The 15,876-nt window shown below is 42.3% G+C and overlaps 1 protein-coding gene across 1 annotated transcript; it reads left to right on the top strand.

Moving 5' to 3' along the window:
- Positions 1-936: 936 nt before the first annotated feature.
- On the top strand, positions 937-15,613 carry LOC310864480 (S-arrestin-like; the record flags this gene model as incomplete). The annotated part of the gene is given in 15 exon segments (XM_083773168.1): positions 937-1,089; positions 1,946-1,995; positions 2,301-2,361; positions 2,510-2,554; positions 3,342-3,535; positions 4,075-4,134; positions 4,706-4,777; positions 5,045-5,059; positions 5,062-5,154; positions 5,849-5,933; positions 6,055-6,127; positions 8,055-8,120; positions 8,122-8,184; positions 8,813-8,893; positions 15,523-15,613. Coding segments are annotated over 14 exon segments (1,047 nt in total). The 5' UTR covers positions 937-1,089; positions 1,946-1,947.
- Between the last annotated feature and the right edge of the window lie 263 nt (positions 15,614-15,876).

Genomic DNA, 15,876 nt, shown 5'->3' with positions numbered 1-15,876 from the left:
TTTACATTTTATAGTGATTTATTATTTTATTATTTACTATAATCCTACTAGACCCCAAGAAATTACATCTAGCCACAAAAGATCACAGGATCTACACGTACTGAATGTGTAAAACTGACATTGAGCCTATGACACACAGTGTGGCTTCCCCCAGTAGGCTACCTTCATATTCAGTAGATCCTGTGATCTTTTGTGGCCAGATGTAATTTCTTGGGGTCTAGTAGGACTATAGTAAATAATAAAAAAATAAATCGCTAACATTTTGTAAAAAAATACATATTTAGCCCCATGCTTGAATGCCCCCCCCCCCCCGCCCCCCTGTCAAAAACAGCTAAAATCCCTAAAACCAAAGAAAGCAGCAAATAAAATAAAATGTACACTCATCTTTTACTTTCTCCAATAACAACCTGAAGATGCCTGAAGAAGGTCAGTAGACCGAAAGCTTTCTAAATAAATACATTGATTGTGTGCAGATCTGAGTGTGCGGAGCTTCCCTTAATTTTTCTCATGTTCCCTTTGTGGCTCCAGGCAGCACCTCACTTAAGTTCTTTCAGCGGATGAGCGGTGGTTCTTTTTACATTTTTGAAAAATGTTTCAATTTTTTTTTTTTTAAACATGAACCTTGGTTTAAAAAAACTAAAGTTGTCCTTTAACCAGGTCCAGCAGATGGTGCCACACTGCCACATCACTCCAGCCCTGGCCTCTTGCATGTCTTCCTGTTCATTTCAGGGTCCAGATTAAGGTTTTTGTGCTCACTTTTAGAGCTTTGCAGCTGGGACCCATGTCTCTGTAGCACCCAGCCAAGACCCGGCCCATAACAGCCCTAAAATCGCCTCACGCTACCAAAACAGGAGCTATAGGCCCTGTGGGCCACATGGCTTTTTGAGGCTTACTATAATGAATTATAATGGGCTTTGTATTCTGTTTTACAGGGATTAAGAGCAGTTCCATCCATTAATAATCCTCATGCCGACAAAAAGCTGACAAGTAAAACATGTGTAGATTATAAATACCACCTCCTGGCCTGTGTACTGTGTATTCTACTGCTGGAAAACTTAATTGACACATCTGCACCCAGGACAACTACAGGTCTGTCTGTCTATCTCTGTGTGTAAAGGTGTGTTGGCCTCTCTTGTCTATCTGTCATATGTTAAGGTGTGTTGTCTGTCTCAGTCTGTACGTGTTATTTATATGTTGTTGTATACCGGTAGTTGGTAAATTACAGTTTTTTTGTTAGTTTTTTGGCTTTTGTGCCTATATTGATAGCTATAGTTATAGCTACAGTGAAGATGGACAGGAAAGAGGGAGAGAGAGAAGGGGAGAGACATGCAGTAAAGGTCATGAACAAGACTAACACGCAACATGCTGTCATCAGGCCAGAGCCTATATGTGGCATGCACCTAGACCACTAGGCCAGTGGGCGCCCATTTAATCATGTAAAGGCCAGTCCACACCAATGCAACCAACTACTTGCAACGACTTGCAAGTTGCAAGCATTATCCCTAAACTGGTCAGTCCAGACAGAACTGTTTGCAAGGCACGAATAATAACTTTGGAGTGGACTGGGCTTTTTACATGACTAGTTGCATTGTGGTCTTTAAGTCTCCACACATGGGTAAGGAGAGGGTGAACATAAAATTGGAGCAAGCATCAGATAATTAAGGGAAGAAAAGTTGAATTGCCCACCTTTGCTATAGACCATGTCTCTCAGTCTGTGAGTTTCCAGGCTGTGACTTGAAAACTGGACTGCGTTACAGCTATTGTGTCATTATAACTCAAAACACATGACCCACATGACTTCACAAAAAGTTTATAAGGAATATTTCTCTGGAATAGATTCGGGCAATCTATGGCCCTATTGGCCTCATGGTTGCTTCTATGGCCCTATGGGCCTCATTGTTATGAACTATCATGGTGTGTGTGTGTGTGGGGTGCAGACCACCAGCCATGACTGATAAACAAGTTGTTTTTAAGAAGGTCTCCAAAGACAAGTCGGTGAGTCAACACTAAAGACACAATGTTACATTACTGTTACAGTATAACCTCTTAACTGCATATTTTACTTTTTTGCGTTTTTGAGGGGCGCTAGTCCCTCCCTTTTGAAATGACGACATATGGCAGCCAAGTCTATGGAACGTTGGATGTGTGTTTAGGCTTCAGGCTGCAGTAAACTCCATGTAAAGGAGGAATGAATGCCTATACTTGATCATACTACAATGTCACACAAAAGTAAATTCCTGTATCTAATCACACTCTCTGTTTTAGATGTGTGTGTGAGCTGCATCTCTCCTCTGCTTCAGGTTGCAGTCTACATGGCCAAGAGAGACTTTGTGGACCATGTTGACTTTGTAGATCCAGTTGGTGAGTTTCCTCTTTTGCTCTGGAAACAATGGAAACATCCTTATGTTTGTAAATTAAAGGTCTATTTAATTAATAAACTGAGTTTATTAATTAATTGATGAATTAATCTCTCTCTCTCTCTCTCTCTCTCTCCCCCCCTTTTTATCAGACGGAGTTGTGTTGATTGACCCTGCTCTGCTGAAAGGAAGTAAAGGTAGGTCTCTGTATTGTAGAGACATGCATACTGTAGACTAGAGACACTGCAGAAATATCTCTGTATAGACCATATATCTGAGGTGTAATCCACATGTTATAATCTGAGGTGTAATCCACATGTCATAATATGAGGAATAATCCACATGTCATAATTATGAGGAATAATCCACATATCATAATCTGAGGTGTAATCCACATGTTATAATCTGAGGTGTAATCCACATGTTATAATATGAGGTGTAATCCACATGTTATAATATGAGGTGTAATCCACATGTCATATGAGGTGTAATCCACATTTCATGATATGAGGTGTAATCCACATTTCATGATATGAGGTGTAATCCACATGTCATGATATGAGGTGTAATCCACATGTCATGATATGAGGTGTAATCCACATGTCATGATATGAGGTGTAATCCACATGTCATGCAGGTGTAATCCACATGTCATAATCTGAGGTGTAATATGTCATCATCTCATGTCTAATCCAGAAACTTTAAGGCATTTTCCGACAGGCAATTCATTTTCAATGAGAGACGTGTAAAACATTTCGTGCACACGCCCTCTTGAGACTAGACCTGGATTGTGGTGAGCTTTCTTTTCCTTTTTTACGCTACGCGTCCCGTGCCCCTCATGACAGACCTGTCGCTGATCCAGGCGACAATGCCTGCGTCACCCGCTCCCCGTCTGAAAGGACCTGCAGTCGTATAGGCTGAGCAGCGATAATAGTCGAAATGAACTGTCTTAATTTAATGTAGGTTTAATTGTGTTTACTGCAGTGTACGTGACGCTGTCCTGTATGTTCCGCTACGGCTACGTGGACGTGACGGGCGTGCCGTTCAGGAGAGACCTCTTCCTGGCGACCAGGCAGGTGTACCCTGAGCTGCAGGACGAGGACAAGCTGACGCACACCGACGCTCAGAAGAATCTGCTCCACAAGCTGGGGAACGACGCCTACCCCTTCTTCTTTGAGGTGACGCACTGATGATGGGAGGCACACGTCGTCCACATCAACGGGATGTGGTCAAAGTCAGTCAGTAGAGATGAAAAGGGCCGTCTTACATCAAAAGTGGGGTCCATGTAGCATTCAGCTGGGGATGAACGTGTTACCATGGCTATTTAATAATGGCAGATATACAAACTCACTGTGAGTATGACCGACCATGGGCCAGTCACAGCACTTTTCTGAGCCTAATTATTCAGAAAACCACAGAAAATCCACTGAATGTTTTGGGGGGGATTTTAATTGAGGATTGAAAACCTAAACGAAAGTACAAAACCAAAGAAAATGAAAGAAATTTGATGTCATGAAACCTTTAAATGTAGTACCTGCATCCCTCATTACTACCGGTATACATTTATCATTTTAAAGTGTGTTCTAAATTCAAGTGGATGGTAGAATCCACACACCACAACAAACAACGGACACAGTGGGGAATGATATCTTTTCGATCACTTTCCATCAGTGTACTGCATGTAGATTCTCATTGAAAAACATGATTTTCCTTCCAGTTTCCAGACAATCTGCCATGTTCTGTCTGTCTACAACCTGGACCCTCTCATTATGGAAAGGTACTTGTCTGTCTGTCTGTCTTATACAGTACATACAATAGAGGTACATTTGGAAGAGGGTGCGATTGTCATGGAGGGAAGCTCACCATGCGATTTGGAAAAGTGTGTGTGTGTGTGTGTGTGTGTGTGTGTGTGTGTGTGTGTGTGTGTGTGTGTGTGTGTGTGTGTGTGTGTGTGTGTGTGTGTGTGTGTGTGTGTGTGTGTGTGTGTGTGTGTGTGTGCAATTTACAATTTAGGCATTTAGCAGACGCTCTTAATCCAGAGCGACTTACATTAAGCAAACAAAAAGCATGGGAATACATCACAAAAAAGCATTTATCATGAAACATGCGTAAGCTAAGAAAGTAACAGTGGAATATCTATATTATGAGACTATACATATAAACTATATATATATACTACTATGTTATACATATGTTATACGTGTGTGTGTGTGTGTGTGTGTGTGTGTGTGTGTGTGTGTGTGTGTGTGTGTGTGTGTGTGTGTGTGTGTGTGTGTGTGTGTGTGTGTGTGTGTGTGTGTGTGTGTGTGTGTGTGTGTGTGTGTGTGTGTGTGTGTCTGTGTGAACAGAAATGTGCAGTGGAGTTTGAGGTGAAGGTGTTCAGCGCTGAGAGCAAGCATGCTGCAATAGACAAACCGTATGTATGCACCCCCACCACACACACACACACAGAGACACAGACACACGTACACAACCGAGAATCTCTCACAACCTCAGGTTCACAGTCTGTCCATAATACGTATACATTTATGTCTTCACCACTCTCGTTCTTTCTCTCTGCTTTCTTGCTACCTGTGTGTGTGTGTGTGTGTGTGTGTGTGTGTGTGTGTGTGTGTGTGTGTGTGTGTGTGTGTGTGTGTGTGTGCGTGCGCGCTGTGTAGGAGTTCCGTGTGTCTGTCGTGCGTAAGATCCAGTTTGCTCCAGTGAACAGTGGAACGTTGTTCCATCTGCAGAGATGACGTACGAGTTCCTGATGTCTGACAAACCTCTGCACCTCAAGGTCAGCCTGGAGAAAGAGGTATGCACTGGACGTTACAACAATACCTCAGTGGCTCCTAAACTGGCCGTGTCATCATACCCACAATGCATTGTATGAACAGCCTAGAGCAGATCCCATAGATGCACGTAGCATACTGCATTAACTAACACGTTGATGGTTAAAATAGCTGTGTTTAGACATTAGGTTATAGAAGGTTAAGTTTATACTATATAAGGTTCTAAATGGCCCCAGAGTCGCCATTGACAGAAAAACACTTTTTTTAAGTGTGCTCACGTTATATTACATTGTGCACATGTAAAATCTCAATGGCCACTCCAGGGCACCGTACTAGTATAGAGATAGTTAAGTGGCGTCCGACACTTGTGCAAAGCATAAATTGACCTTAAGGATGTGAGACTTGTGAGAGGATGGTTAGTCAACCGTTGGATTTGATCCTTGTAGAAATTGGTTGCCGGTTTAGAAGCTATGATGACATATGCAATCGTGCATTTCCTGTCAGTCAGTTGTTTGGTTGGTTGGTCCCCCATGCCAAAGCGTCAGCGCTCGCCCAGCAGTCTGCTGTCACCTAGGCGGATGCGTGCACGCGATCTCACCCTTTAGGACAAGGTCGCTTCTCGCCCTCAGGCATCTTACTGGCTAATATGTACAGTGGTATGATTCTGAATGTCGTCATGTCAATGTCACTATAACCCCTCTGCCTGTCTGTATATAGACGTATTACCATGGTGAACCAGTCAAGGCCAGCGTTGAGATTACAAACTTGTCCAAAAGAAACATTAAAGACATCAGTGTTTCAGGTCAGTACCATAACATTATACTAGCTACAATTCTATCTGTCTGTCTGTCCCTTCAACTGAATCTGAATGTGTCTGCCTTTCTTCCCACTATATATCATGTCTCTCTGTCTGTCCCTACCAGCTGAACAGGTGACCAACATTGTCCTTTACACCAACGACAAGTACGTCAAACCTGTGGCCGAAGAAGAGACGGGGTGAGTGACTGTTAGTGTGTGTTTGTCTTTACAGCAACATTTTAAATAGAATCTCTGTCACATCAGTAGTACATTTTCAACATTAACACTGATGCTAACGTTAGACAGCTGGATCATCACAGGATGAACCCAATTGTTTTTGACGCCCCATATCCTTTCATTTTAGCACACCACCCATAGGCAAAAATTCCCACTTCTTTTCTGATTTAAATGTACTTAGCCGTTCAGCACATGAGTTTAAAGTTTTTGCTTATGTTGTATATTATGTACAATAATATTGTAAACATCAGCAAAAACTTTAAAGGCGTCGGGGTAATTGGGGAATGAACATACAGTATATCTCTGCTGTGCGGAAGAAACCTCATACTCCAAATTGTTCATTTTTCAGGAAATGAAATGTACGTTTTTAAGGAAATGAATAAAACCTTATATTTTTAAACAATGCAATACTGCCTCATCAAAGCTGGTGTTGTGACTTTAGATATTGTCAATTACTTGCATGAGAAGGAGAGAGGTGGTGGAGTTAGCTGCTTTAGACAGTTTGAGGGTCCAATGGAGTTAAGAGGTTTTGTCCAATGCGTTTTTTACTATTAATTGTAATTTTAAATTGTACAAAAGTAGCCCCATTAGTGAGTCTGTTGGGTGTAAAGAGCATCCTGGCCTCTAGATGGTGCTAGTGGGGCGTTTAGACATCCATCCCAGCACCTGAATATGATGTGCATGACTGCAGGTGAAGATAGAACATAATATTATGAAGCAGTTTAACCCAGTGATTCTCAACCAGAGGTCCTTGAGGAGGTGGTCCCCAGCTAAATGATGGAAGAGTTGGTAACCAAGTAGACCCTTTATAGATCTAATGATAACAACATATATTACATTTTGAGTCTGAGAGGCTAAATCTCATCAAATGGTGATCCGTGGCTCAAATGCAGAATAAATAAAGTGCCAATCGGCACAGGTCTCCACCAGGATTCTTCCTCAGCCTAGTGGGAATATGCGTGCACAGTTTCATCGCAATCGGACGCTGCGTTGAGGAGTTGTGGCCATTTGCTACTCCTGAAAACTGTAGGAGCCAATCGTGGCCAATCAGGATGGAATATGAGATCATGTGTACCGATTTGCGTGAAATTTGGATAAAATCTGAAGGAGTAATAATAGAAAATGTGTTTTACATATGTCGGCCTCCTGGTGGTGCTATAAAGAGCAGATGTGAAAAATTCCAGGCAAAGGTTTTTCCTTGGCCTCTAGGGAGTTGGCATACAAAGTTATCCACAGATCCGTGCAGTTAGAGGTAAAAACACTTTTCGGCCAGTTATAGCGCCACCTTGAGGCTGAGATGAAATTGTTCATGTGGCATTTCGTCCTCAGCCTAGTGGGAATGTGGGTGCACAATTTCACGGAAATCACGCGATGTGTTCATGATTTGCAGCATTTTGTTTGAAACTGAGCACTCCTGTGAATTTTGGAAGCCAATCATAACCAATCAGGATGGAGTCTGAGAAATCTGAAAGACCGGTTTCGTTGAATGGCTCTAGAGAGACTGTGTACCAATTTGCGTGATGTTTGGACAAAATCTGTAGGTGTACTGTGCAAAAACTTGTTTTGCACAAAGCGGCCTCCTGGTGGCGCTATAACAGGCCGTTCTGGAAAGTTTGGGGCAGAGGTTCATGGTTGGCATCCAGGGAGTGTGTGTGCAAAATTTGGCATCGACCGGGTTAACGGTGGCCGAGATTAGCTGCTCACGGACACACGGACGGACGGACGGACACACGAACGGACGGACACACGGACGGACGGAGTGCAAAACATATTCTCCCCCATGCCTTCGGCTGGTGGAGACAATAATGGACCATTGATATGAAAAGGGTTGAAAACCACTGGGTTATAATTAATAACCACTAACCAGTAAGGTCCTGGCCACACACAGTGACCGTGTCCCCAGTGGAGCCAGTATGAAGAAAGACTACACACTGCGCCCTCTGCTGGCTCTAAACAAGAGGTCTGGCCCTGGATGGAAATCTCAAACACCAAGACACAAACTTGGCCTCCTCCAACATGTAGGAGCACACACACTGCTACACAATACACAACAGAAACACACAACATACTGTGTATATAAATATAAGTACTCACCTCGATTGTTGCTGTCAGGAAACCTCATTTTAACATGTTATCCATTTAAATGTTGGCTATTTAAAAATAGCAGATCTGTGCAAGCTCACATGTGTCACTTCATGCTGCACTGATATCTTAGTTCACCTGCTATTTTTGAAAATGTTTGAAGAAATATCGAAGATATTTGGAAATTGTTAATTGAATACTTTTCAAACACAAATCTTCTGGGGGTCCCTGGCACAAACCCTTTTCAGATGGGGGTCCACAGCCAAATACATTTTGGAGGTCCTTGACTTGGAAAAGTTTGAGAACCACTGGTTCACTAACTATCAATTACTTTCTTAGAGATTATCAATTACACACACAGACTCCCACAATTACACACACACACACACACACACACACACACACACACACACACACACACACACACACACACACACACACACACACACACACACACACACACATACACACTCGTGTTGGGTCTCTCTCTCTCTCTCTCTCTCTCTCTCTCTCTCTCTCTCTCTCTCTCTCTCTCTCTCTCTCTCTCTCTCTCTCTCTGTGCAGTGTAAGGGAGGAGGTGTTGAAAGAGGTGCTGGGTATTCTAGTTACCTATAAGGTGGTGGTGAGGATGATCGCCTCAGCTGGGTGAGTCTGTCTGTCGCTCTGTCTGTCTGTCAAGGTAGTTTATATAAGACGGGCAGGGTGAGGAACAGGATCAGAATTGTAATCGGGATTACATAAGCATTGGTTACATAAGTGGTGGAGAGGGACAACTTGACATTGAACCATTATCATATTTAACACGAGAACTATACACATACTGTACATACAGTACTAATACACCTTGATGAACACATCCTCCACTCTGTAGTTTGTGATGTTCAGTTGCCAGCTAGCAGTATAACTTACCTGTTCTTTTATACTACTATCTCAGTCATTATAAACCTATTTACGTTCTTATAATACATACTCAAATATATTATATTCTTAATCATGATAAACCTTCATATTATGCAAAGTTATACATAATCTTAGTCATTATACCAATTGTACGATGGGATGTAGAAGGGAGTTCCAACGCACCTCTCTAGCCTATAGCAGGCCAGTCTGGTGCATCTCAGAAGCAGGACAGGTAACATGCGAAAAAGAAGGCACTGGAGCAGCTCAGACAATTTAGGCCCTGTTATATTAAACTAAGGGCCTACATTGTCTGAGTGGCTCCTGTGCCTTCTTTTTCACCAATTGTACCATATTTGTCATTATATATCGTCTCTGTCAGTTACAAACCACATATGTCCAAAACTGTTACTTTTCAGTATTCAAATTCAAGAAGAGCAAAAGTAGCAAAAGTAGCAGATCTACAAAGCTCAAAACGAGTGGCTTGGCATCACGCTTGGAGCTTGTGGATCTGCTAATTGCTCTAATTTATGAAAAAAACACAAAACGTTTAAATATGGAGATGAGAGGTTTCTGCCCGTTGTTACATATTAATTATATATATATATATATATATATATATATATATATATATATATATATATATATATATATATCTTTTAGATGTTTACTTTAGTTGATTGAGCTGATTCTCTATGGTTTGCGTTTAAATGTTGGTGTTTAAATTCATGTGTTCTTTTCCATGTCTGACTTCAACAGAGTGATTGGATCCAGGTATGTTTCACTTCACACTGATAAACCATCATTCTCTGTTGCCATTTGTGTGAAATTGGGTTAGTAGTGTTAACCTTATTACTATGTAGTATGTAGTTCGATAATGTACAGTATAAATCAGGCTCTCTCACATAGCCAGACGATTGGCCATCTCCACATAATTTATGCATCCGCTGACATCTAAATTCAATACCGGCATGAGCCCTCGAGCAAGGGTTTCAACGTGTGTGTGTGTGTGTGTGTGTGTGTGTGTGTGTGTGTGTGTGTGTGTGCTCTTTCAGTGAGGTGTCCCTCGAAGTTCCTTTCAAACTGATGCAGTCTAAACCTGATCCAGGTAATATCACGCTCTTCTGACTCTATTATTATTATTATTGATTGACTGATTAACAGACAGAGAGATAATGCTTTACTTCACAAAAGGCTGTAAATGCAGTAACATCAAAGGAACAATTCAAATGTAATAACAACTACATAGCACAAATCATTCATTTCATTCAACTCTGTTTTCTTATCTGTTTTTCTCCCAATCTGTTCTGTCCATTGTGACGTGAAGTTAAGGATGGGTAAGACATTTCTCTGTTTGTAGCAACCTTTGGTTTTATATTGTGTTGCACTCCTGAGTCCTGTCATTGGCTTTCCATGTGTGGAAGACAGTGGTTCTCAAAGTGGGTACCCGACTACCCGGGACCCCTTGAGGGTGTTCTGGGGGGTCCCCAGCAAAATGAGTAACAGTTCAACTACTTTAACCCTATTTTATTTTATACTTTGGCTTTTATAAATAGTCCATCTACAAAAACGCAACACATTAAGCTCGCAGAGCAGCTATTTTCTAAATAACGTTTACAATTTCTAACAAAAGTCTTCGCTTATTATGTGGCTCCCTGACACAAAATATATTGAGATGGGGGTCCATGGTCAAATTCATATCAATTCGGAGATCCTTGACATGAAAATGTTTTCAGCCAGGTTTTCCCACTTGTCTAATGGTCTAGTGAGTCTAGTGGGAAAACCTGAAAATACCAATGAACAAAACTATTAACTCTCAGCTTCTTTAAAGAAGAATAAAAAATCACACTCGTGTAAAGTGAGGGGCACTCTTATCATCATACATCATCATCATGCCATGCTCAGTCAAACGAATCATCACATTCCGTGCTGTAGTGTAAACACATTCCGTGCTCAAACAGATATAAAACAGTATACCGTTACACACAAAGCTGTGCATAGGCGCCCCTCAAAAAAGAAGAGACCCCCTTCCATGTAGCAGAGGCGTTTAATAATTAAAGAAAACCCCAGTTTGGAGAAGGAAGCTATAATACATCATGTCACAGTGTTATTGTCTTGCACAGCTGTATATGATGACAATCACGTTTATTATGTTATCTTCAAAGCTGCTTATGTAACGCTTACGAGTAGAGAGCTACTGGATAGGGACTGTGAATCATAACGCTTCCTCCTTCCTCCACCATTATCCAGGAGACTTCAGCATCAAATTTCCGATGCATAATAGGTTTAAAGTGCTCATTTGGCCTATTATAGACGTTATAGTCGCTTCTTTTGGGATCGCTTTTGATACACCATGGTTGCTTGTTTCTATGGCAACACTGTTTAGCATCTTGAGCTGCATTTTAGGGGATGGCGACATCGGTTCAATAAAGAAGCGTATTTGTCATGTTGTACACACTGAGACACAAGGGTCTTCAGATTTCTTCACACTGGAACCCGGTTTACGAAATGGCAATACGGTTGAAAACCTTTATGGGATACACCAAAAAACGCCTTCATCTGGACGCCGTCTTAATGACATCTGGAACACATGTTTGAACACAGGACTTATCCCGACACTCTTTCAGAGCATTCCTTTCTTTATTGTGCTAAAACTCCACCTCACCTCATAAAGATTTCCTTAGCACAATCCAACTGTTGCATAATGAGATTGTGTTCAACAGAGACATCCGAGCTGTCAATGTTGAATAGAACACACAAATGACATAATTGCTATCATTGTAGCTCGGCTCATATCATGTTATCATTTCCTCCCTTGCTGGTCTCAAGTCATCACCTCGAAGCTTCTCGGCTATCTTGAGCTTGTACAATCCTTTCAACTCAATAAAAATATTGTCATTGCAGAAGTGCGGTCCTGTGAAATTGACGCTCGTTTGTGCACGGACCCGCGGGCGACTAGACCTGGATTGTGGTGAGCTTTAATGTCACGTTGCTGATCCAAGCGAGAACGCGGCCTGCATCACGTGTCATTGTCATCCATTTCCCCTGAACAGACTTGAACTCATGCTTCCTTCATGCATGAGTGTCCAAGTTGCTCCTTGACAGGGGGGAGTTTCCCTGGTTGGACATAGCACGTGGAAGGAACACAATATTCCAACCAGTTCCTTTCCCCTCCATCTGGTCAGGGGGCGGCAGTTTAGAGACCAGAATTACTGCATGTTTTTTGTGAGGGTACCTACCTTAGGGGACACGGGGAGAACATGCAAACACCACACAGAAGGGCCCTTTCGCCAACCCCGCCTCTGGTATGAGCACTGATGATGTGGAGGAGAGAACACTCCGCCAGCACCCACAGCGTCCTCAGCAGGAATTGAACCCAGGACCTTCTAGCTGTGAGGCGACAGCACTACCAACTGTGCCACCGTGCCCCCTTAGGCTGGCTTTTATTATTTTATTTATTAGGCTTTGTTCAGACTGCAAGCATGCAGGCTAATCCTGTTTGTTTCTCAAATATGATACTCGCAGGCGAACAGATCATATACACTGGCTGATGTGAGTAAGAGTCGCTCACATTATGTCAGGGGTTCACAACCTTTTCAGGCCATATGACCTGGAATTGTAGGAGTTGAGGCAACATTTTAGTTTGACTCTTTTCCGAACATAAATATTGTGAAAATAGCTGATCTATAAGCTCTCGATAGCTTGTAGATCGGCAATTTTCACAATGTTTTCCTCTTTCTAAAGTAATATTTGACAATGACCAGTTTCTATAGTATAATTTGTTCATGACTTTTGATGCAGTAATGGTCTTTTTTTGAGGGGCGCTAGCCCTTCCTACATCCAGCTTTTGGTTACCGTCCACAAACTTCGTCTTAAACAAACATTAAATTCCCATTGACAATGAATGGAGAATTTTACATCATCGTCTGAGCAAATAGGCATAGTATCTAATTTACGTCATGATGATATACGATGATAAGAGCGCCCCTCACTTCACACAGGTGTGATTTTTCTTTTAATTTGTTATGTATTAAAAGGGCATTAAATTGTCACTTTACTGTCATCTGGCCTCTTAGTGACCCACTGTATATTCCCATAGCATAGATCTAGTGTCCTATAGGACAAGATGTAACCGATAACTATTAGACAATAACCGTTTTCAGCTATGGGACATTAAAGTCCCATAGGATAAACTTTGGGCCACATAATGTGCCTCATTGTTTATTTCTTTACCAGGTTGTTCCCAGGTGTCAATGTAGGAAAGGAGGGTATTCTTCAAGCTATAAAAGTCGCTCAGATTTCATCCGATATCCATGGTTTTGATATTACGTATTGGATGCATGTCACTCGTCCCATAAGCGTCTTTGTTGTCCTTGTAAGCTTGTTGTGAGCGGGTATTGTGTTTTGTGTCAAACCTTGGGCCAACTTCCTCACAAGGTGTTAAAGTAGAACTTGTGGGTGTGTGGCGGAGGTATTGGCATTGTGTAGCGTGCTGAATGACTGGTTGAACCCAGAGTTCCAAACTATACATGATACGCTTTCGGACACAATGGGCTCTCGGAACCCTAGGATGACACTTTAGCAGGTGTGGGACAGCGGTGGGAGAGCAACAGAGACGGAAAGGATCCGTAAACAAATGCAGGCGGAGAGGTAGAAAGTCATACTGTCATGTCTGAATGAAACTGTAATTGACGCCACGGTGTGAAGTTTGTCTGCCTTTACTCTCCATCTCTCTCCATTACTCTGTCTGTCTGTCTGTCTGTCTGTCTATAATATAATATCCTTCGGTCCATAAAAGGTGACCATCCACAATGAAAATGTGTAAATAATAACCGTGTCTTTTAGGTAACTGGGTGTGAAAGGGATCCGGTTGGGCCTTTGCATCCAGGCTACATGGAATGTGTCGTGTAATGTTTGGGCGACAAGAAAGACGGTTATATAACATTACAGGGAAGCTCATTGTTTGTGTTACAGAAACTGCAGTTTCACGTTGAATCAGTCACGTTGAGTCAGTCACGTTGAATCAGTCACATTGAATCAGTCACGTTGAATCAGTCACATTGAGTCAGTCACGTTGAGTCAGTCACGTTGAATCAGTCACGTTGAGTCAGTCACGTTGAGTCAGTCACGTTGATTCAGTCACGTTGAGTCAGTCACGTTGAATCAGTCACGTTGAGTCAGTCACGTTGAGTCAGTCACGTTGAATCAGTCACGTTGATTCAGTCACGTTGAGTCAGTCACGTTGAGTCAGTCACGTTGAATCAGTCACGTTGAATCAGTCACGTTGAGTCAGTCACGTTGAGTCAGTCACGTTGAATCAGTCACGTTGAGTCAGTCACGTTGAGTCAGTCACGTTGAATCAGTCACGTTGAGTCAGTCACGTTGAATCAGTCACGTTGAGTCAGTCACGTTGATTCAGTCACGTTGAGTCAGTCACGTTGAGTCAGTCACGTTGAGTCAGTCACGTTGAGTCAGTCACGTTGAGTCAGTCACGTTGAGTCAGTCACGTTGAATCAGTCACGTTGATTCAGTCACGTTGAGTCAGTCACGTTGAGTCAGTCACGTTGATTCAGTCACGTTGATTCAGTCACGTTGAGTCAGTCACGTTGAGTCAGTCACGTTGAGTCAGTCACGTTGAATCAGTCACATTGAGTCAGTCACGTTGAGTCAGTCACGTTGAGTCAGTCACGTTGAATCAGTCACATTGAGTCAGTCACGTTGAATCAGTCACATTGAATCAGTCACGTTGAGTCAGTCACGTTGAGTCAGTCACGTTGAGTCAGTCACGTTGAGTCAGTCACGTTGAGTCAGTCACGTTGAGTCAGTCACGTTGAGTCAGTCACGTTGAGTCAGTCACATTGAATCAGTCACGTTGAGTCAGTCACGTTGAGTCAGACGATCCATGTAATCGAGATTCTCCTATATTTGTATTGAATCGTCAGTGAAGTCTATAAGGGCTCTATTTGGGGAAGCCTTATATAGTAGCTTAGAGGACCACTTCACCACTTTTCAACATCTCTTCATATAATTGGTCCTCACTAATGTCCATGACAAAACACATTTTTTTTCCTACTCAGTCTGTGTCTCATAGGGCTTTGGGCAGTTCGGACACCCGTCCACCAGTGCATAGTACTGGTACAACATCAGCCCCCCCCCCCCCCCATCTGAAATGATGTTGTACCAGTACTATGCACCTCCGTACCATTTATGTGTTGTTGAAATGCTTCCAAAATGTTCCACATTTTGCACTTTATTTCCTCAAGGTTTCTTTTTTTTTTTTGCATATCTACAAGCTTAGCCTACAATGCGACATGGGAGATTTTGCATCATCTCTCTCTCTCTCTCTCTCTCTCTCTCTCTCTCTCTCTCTCTCTTAGTGGGTCAGGTGACATGGTGTTTGAGGACTTCCATAGGTCCTACTTGAAGGGGATGATCGCCGATGACGATGAGTCTCCCACTGAGGCGTAAGAACAAAAATGGCCGCCTCTAGGCCTATCCCATCCATCCTGCCACAGACAGTCCATAATCATACTTAGACAGCGTTGGATTGGCCATGTGCTTGTTAATTTGTTAAAACTCTCATGCTCAGGCTTTCTCATGGATGACAAATTAAATGAAATAGAAAGACATTAATTATATTGCATGCTAATGCTGTTCATATACTGTAGCTTTCATCACAGTCGGGCAGAAACCTTGACTCTCTATATTTCATCTTTGTATTTTGTATCAAT

This window comes from Protomyctophum parallelum, assembly GCF_964188405.1.
Source record: "Protomyctophum parallelum genome assembly, chromosome: 9".
In the NCBI taxonomy this organism is placed as follows: domain Eukaryota; kingdom Metazoa; phylum Chordata; class Actinopteri; order Myctophiformes; family Myctophidae; genus Protomyctophum; species Protomyctophum parallelum.
Note: the sequence above shows the minus strand (reverse complement) of the source record. Positions and strands in the feature narration are given on the sequence as shown.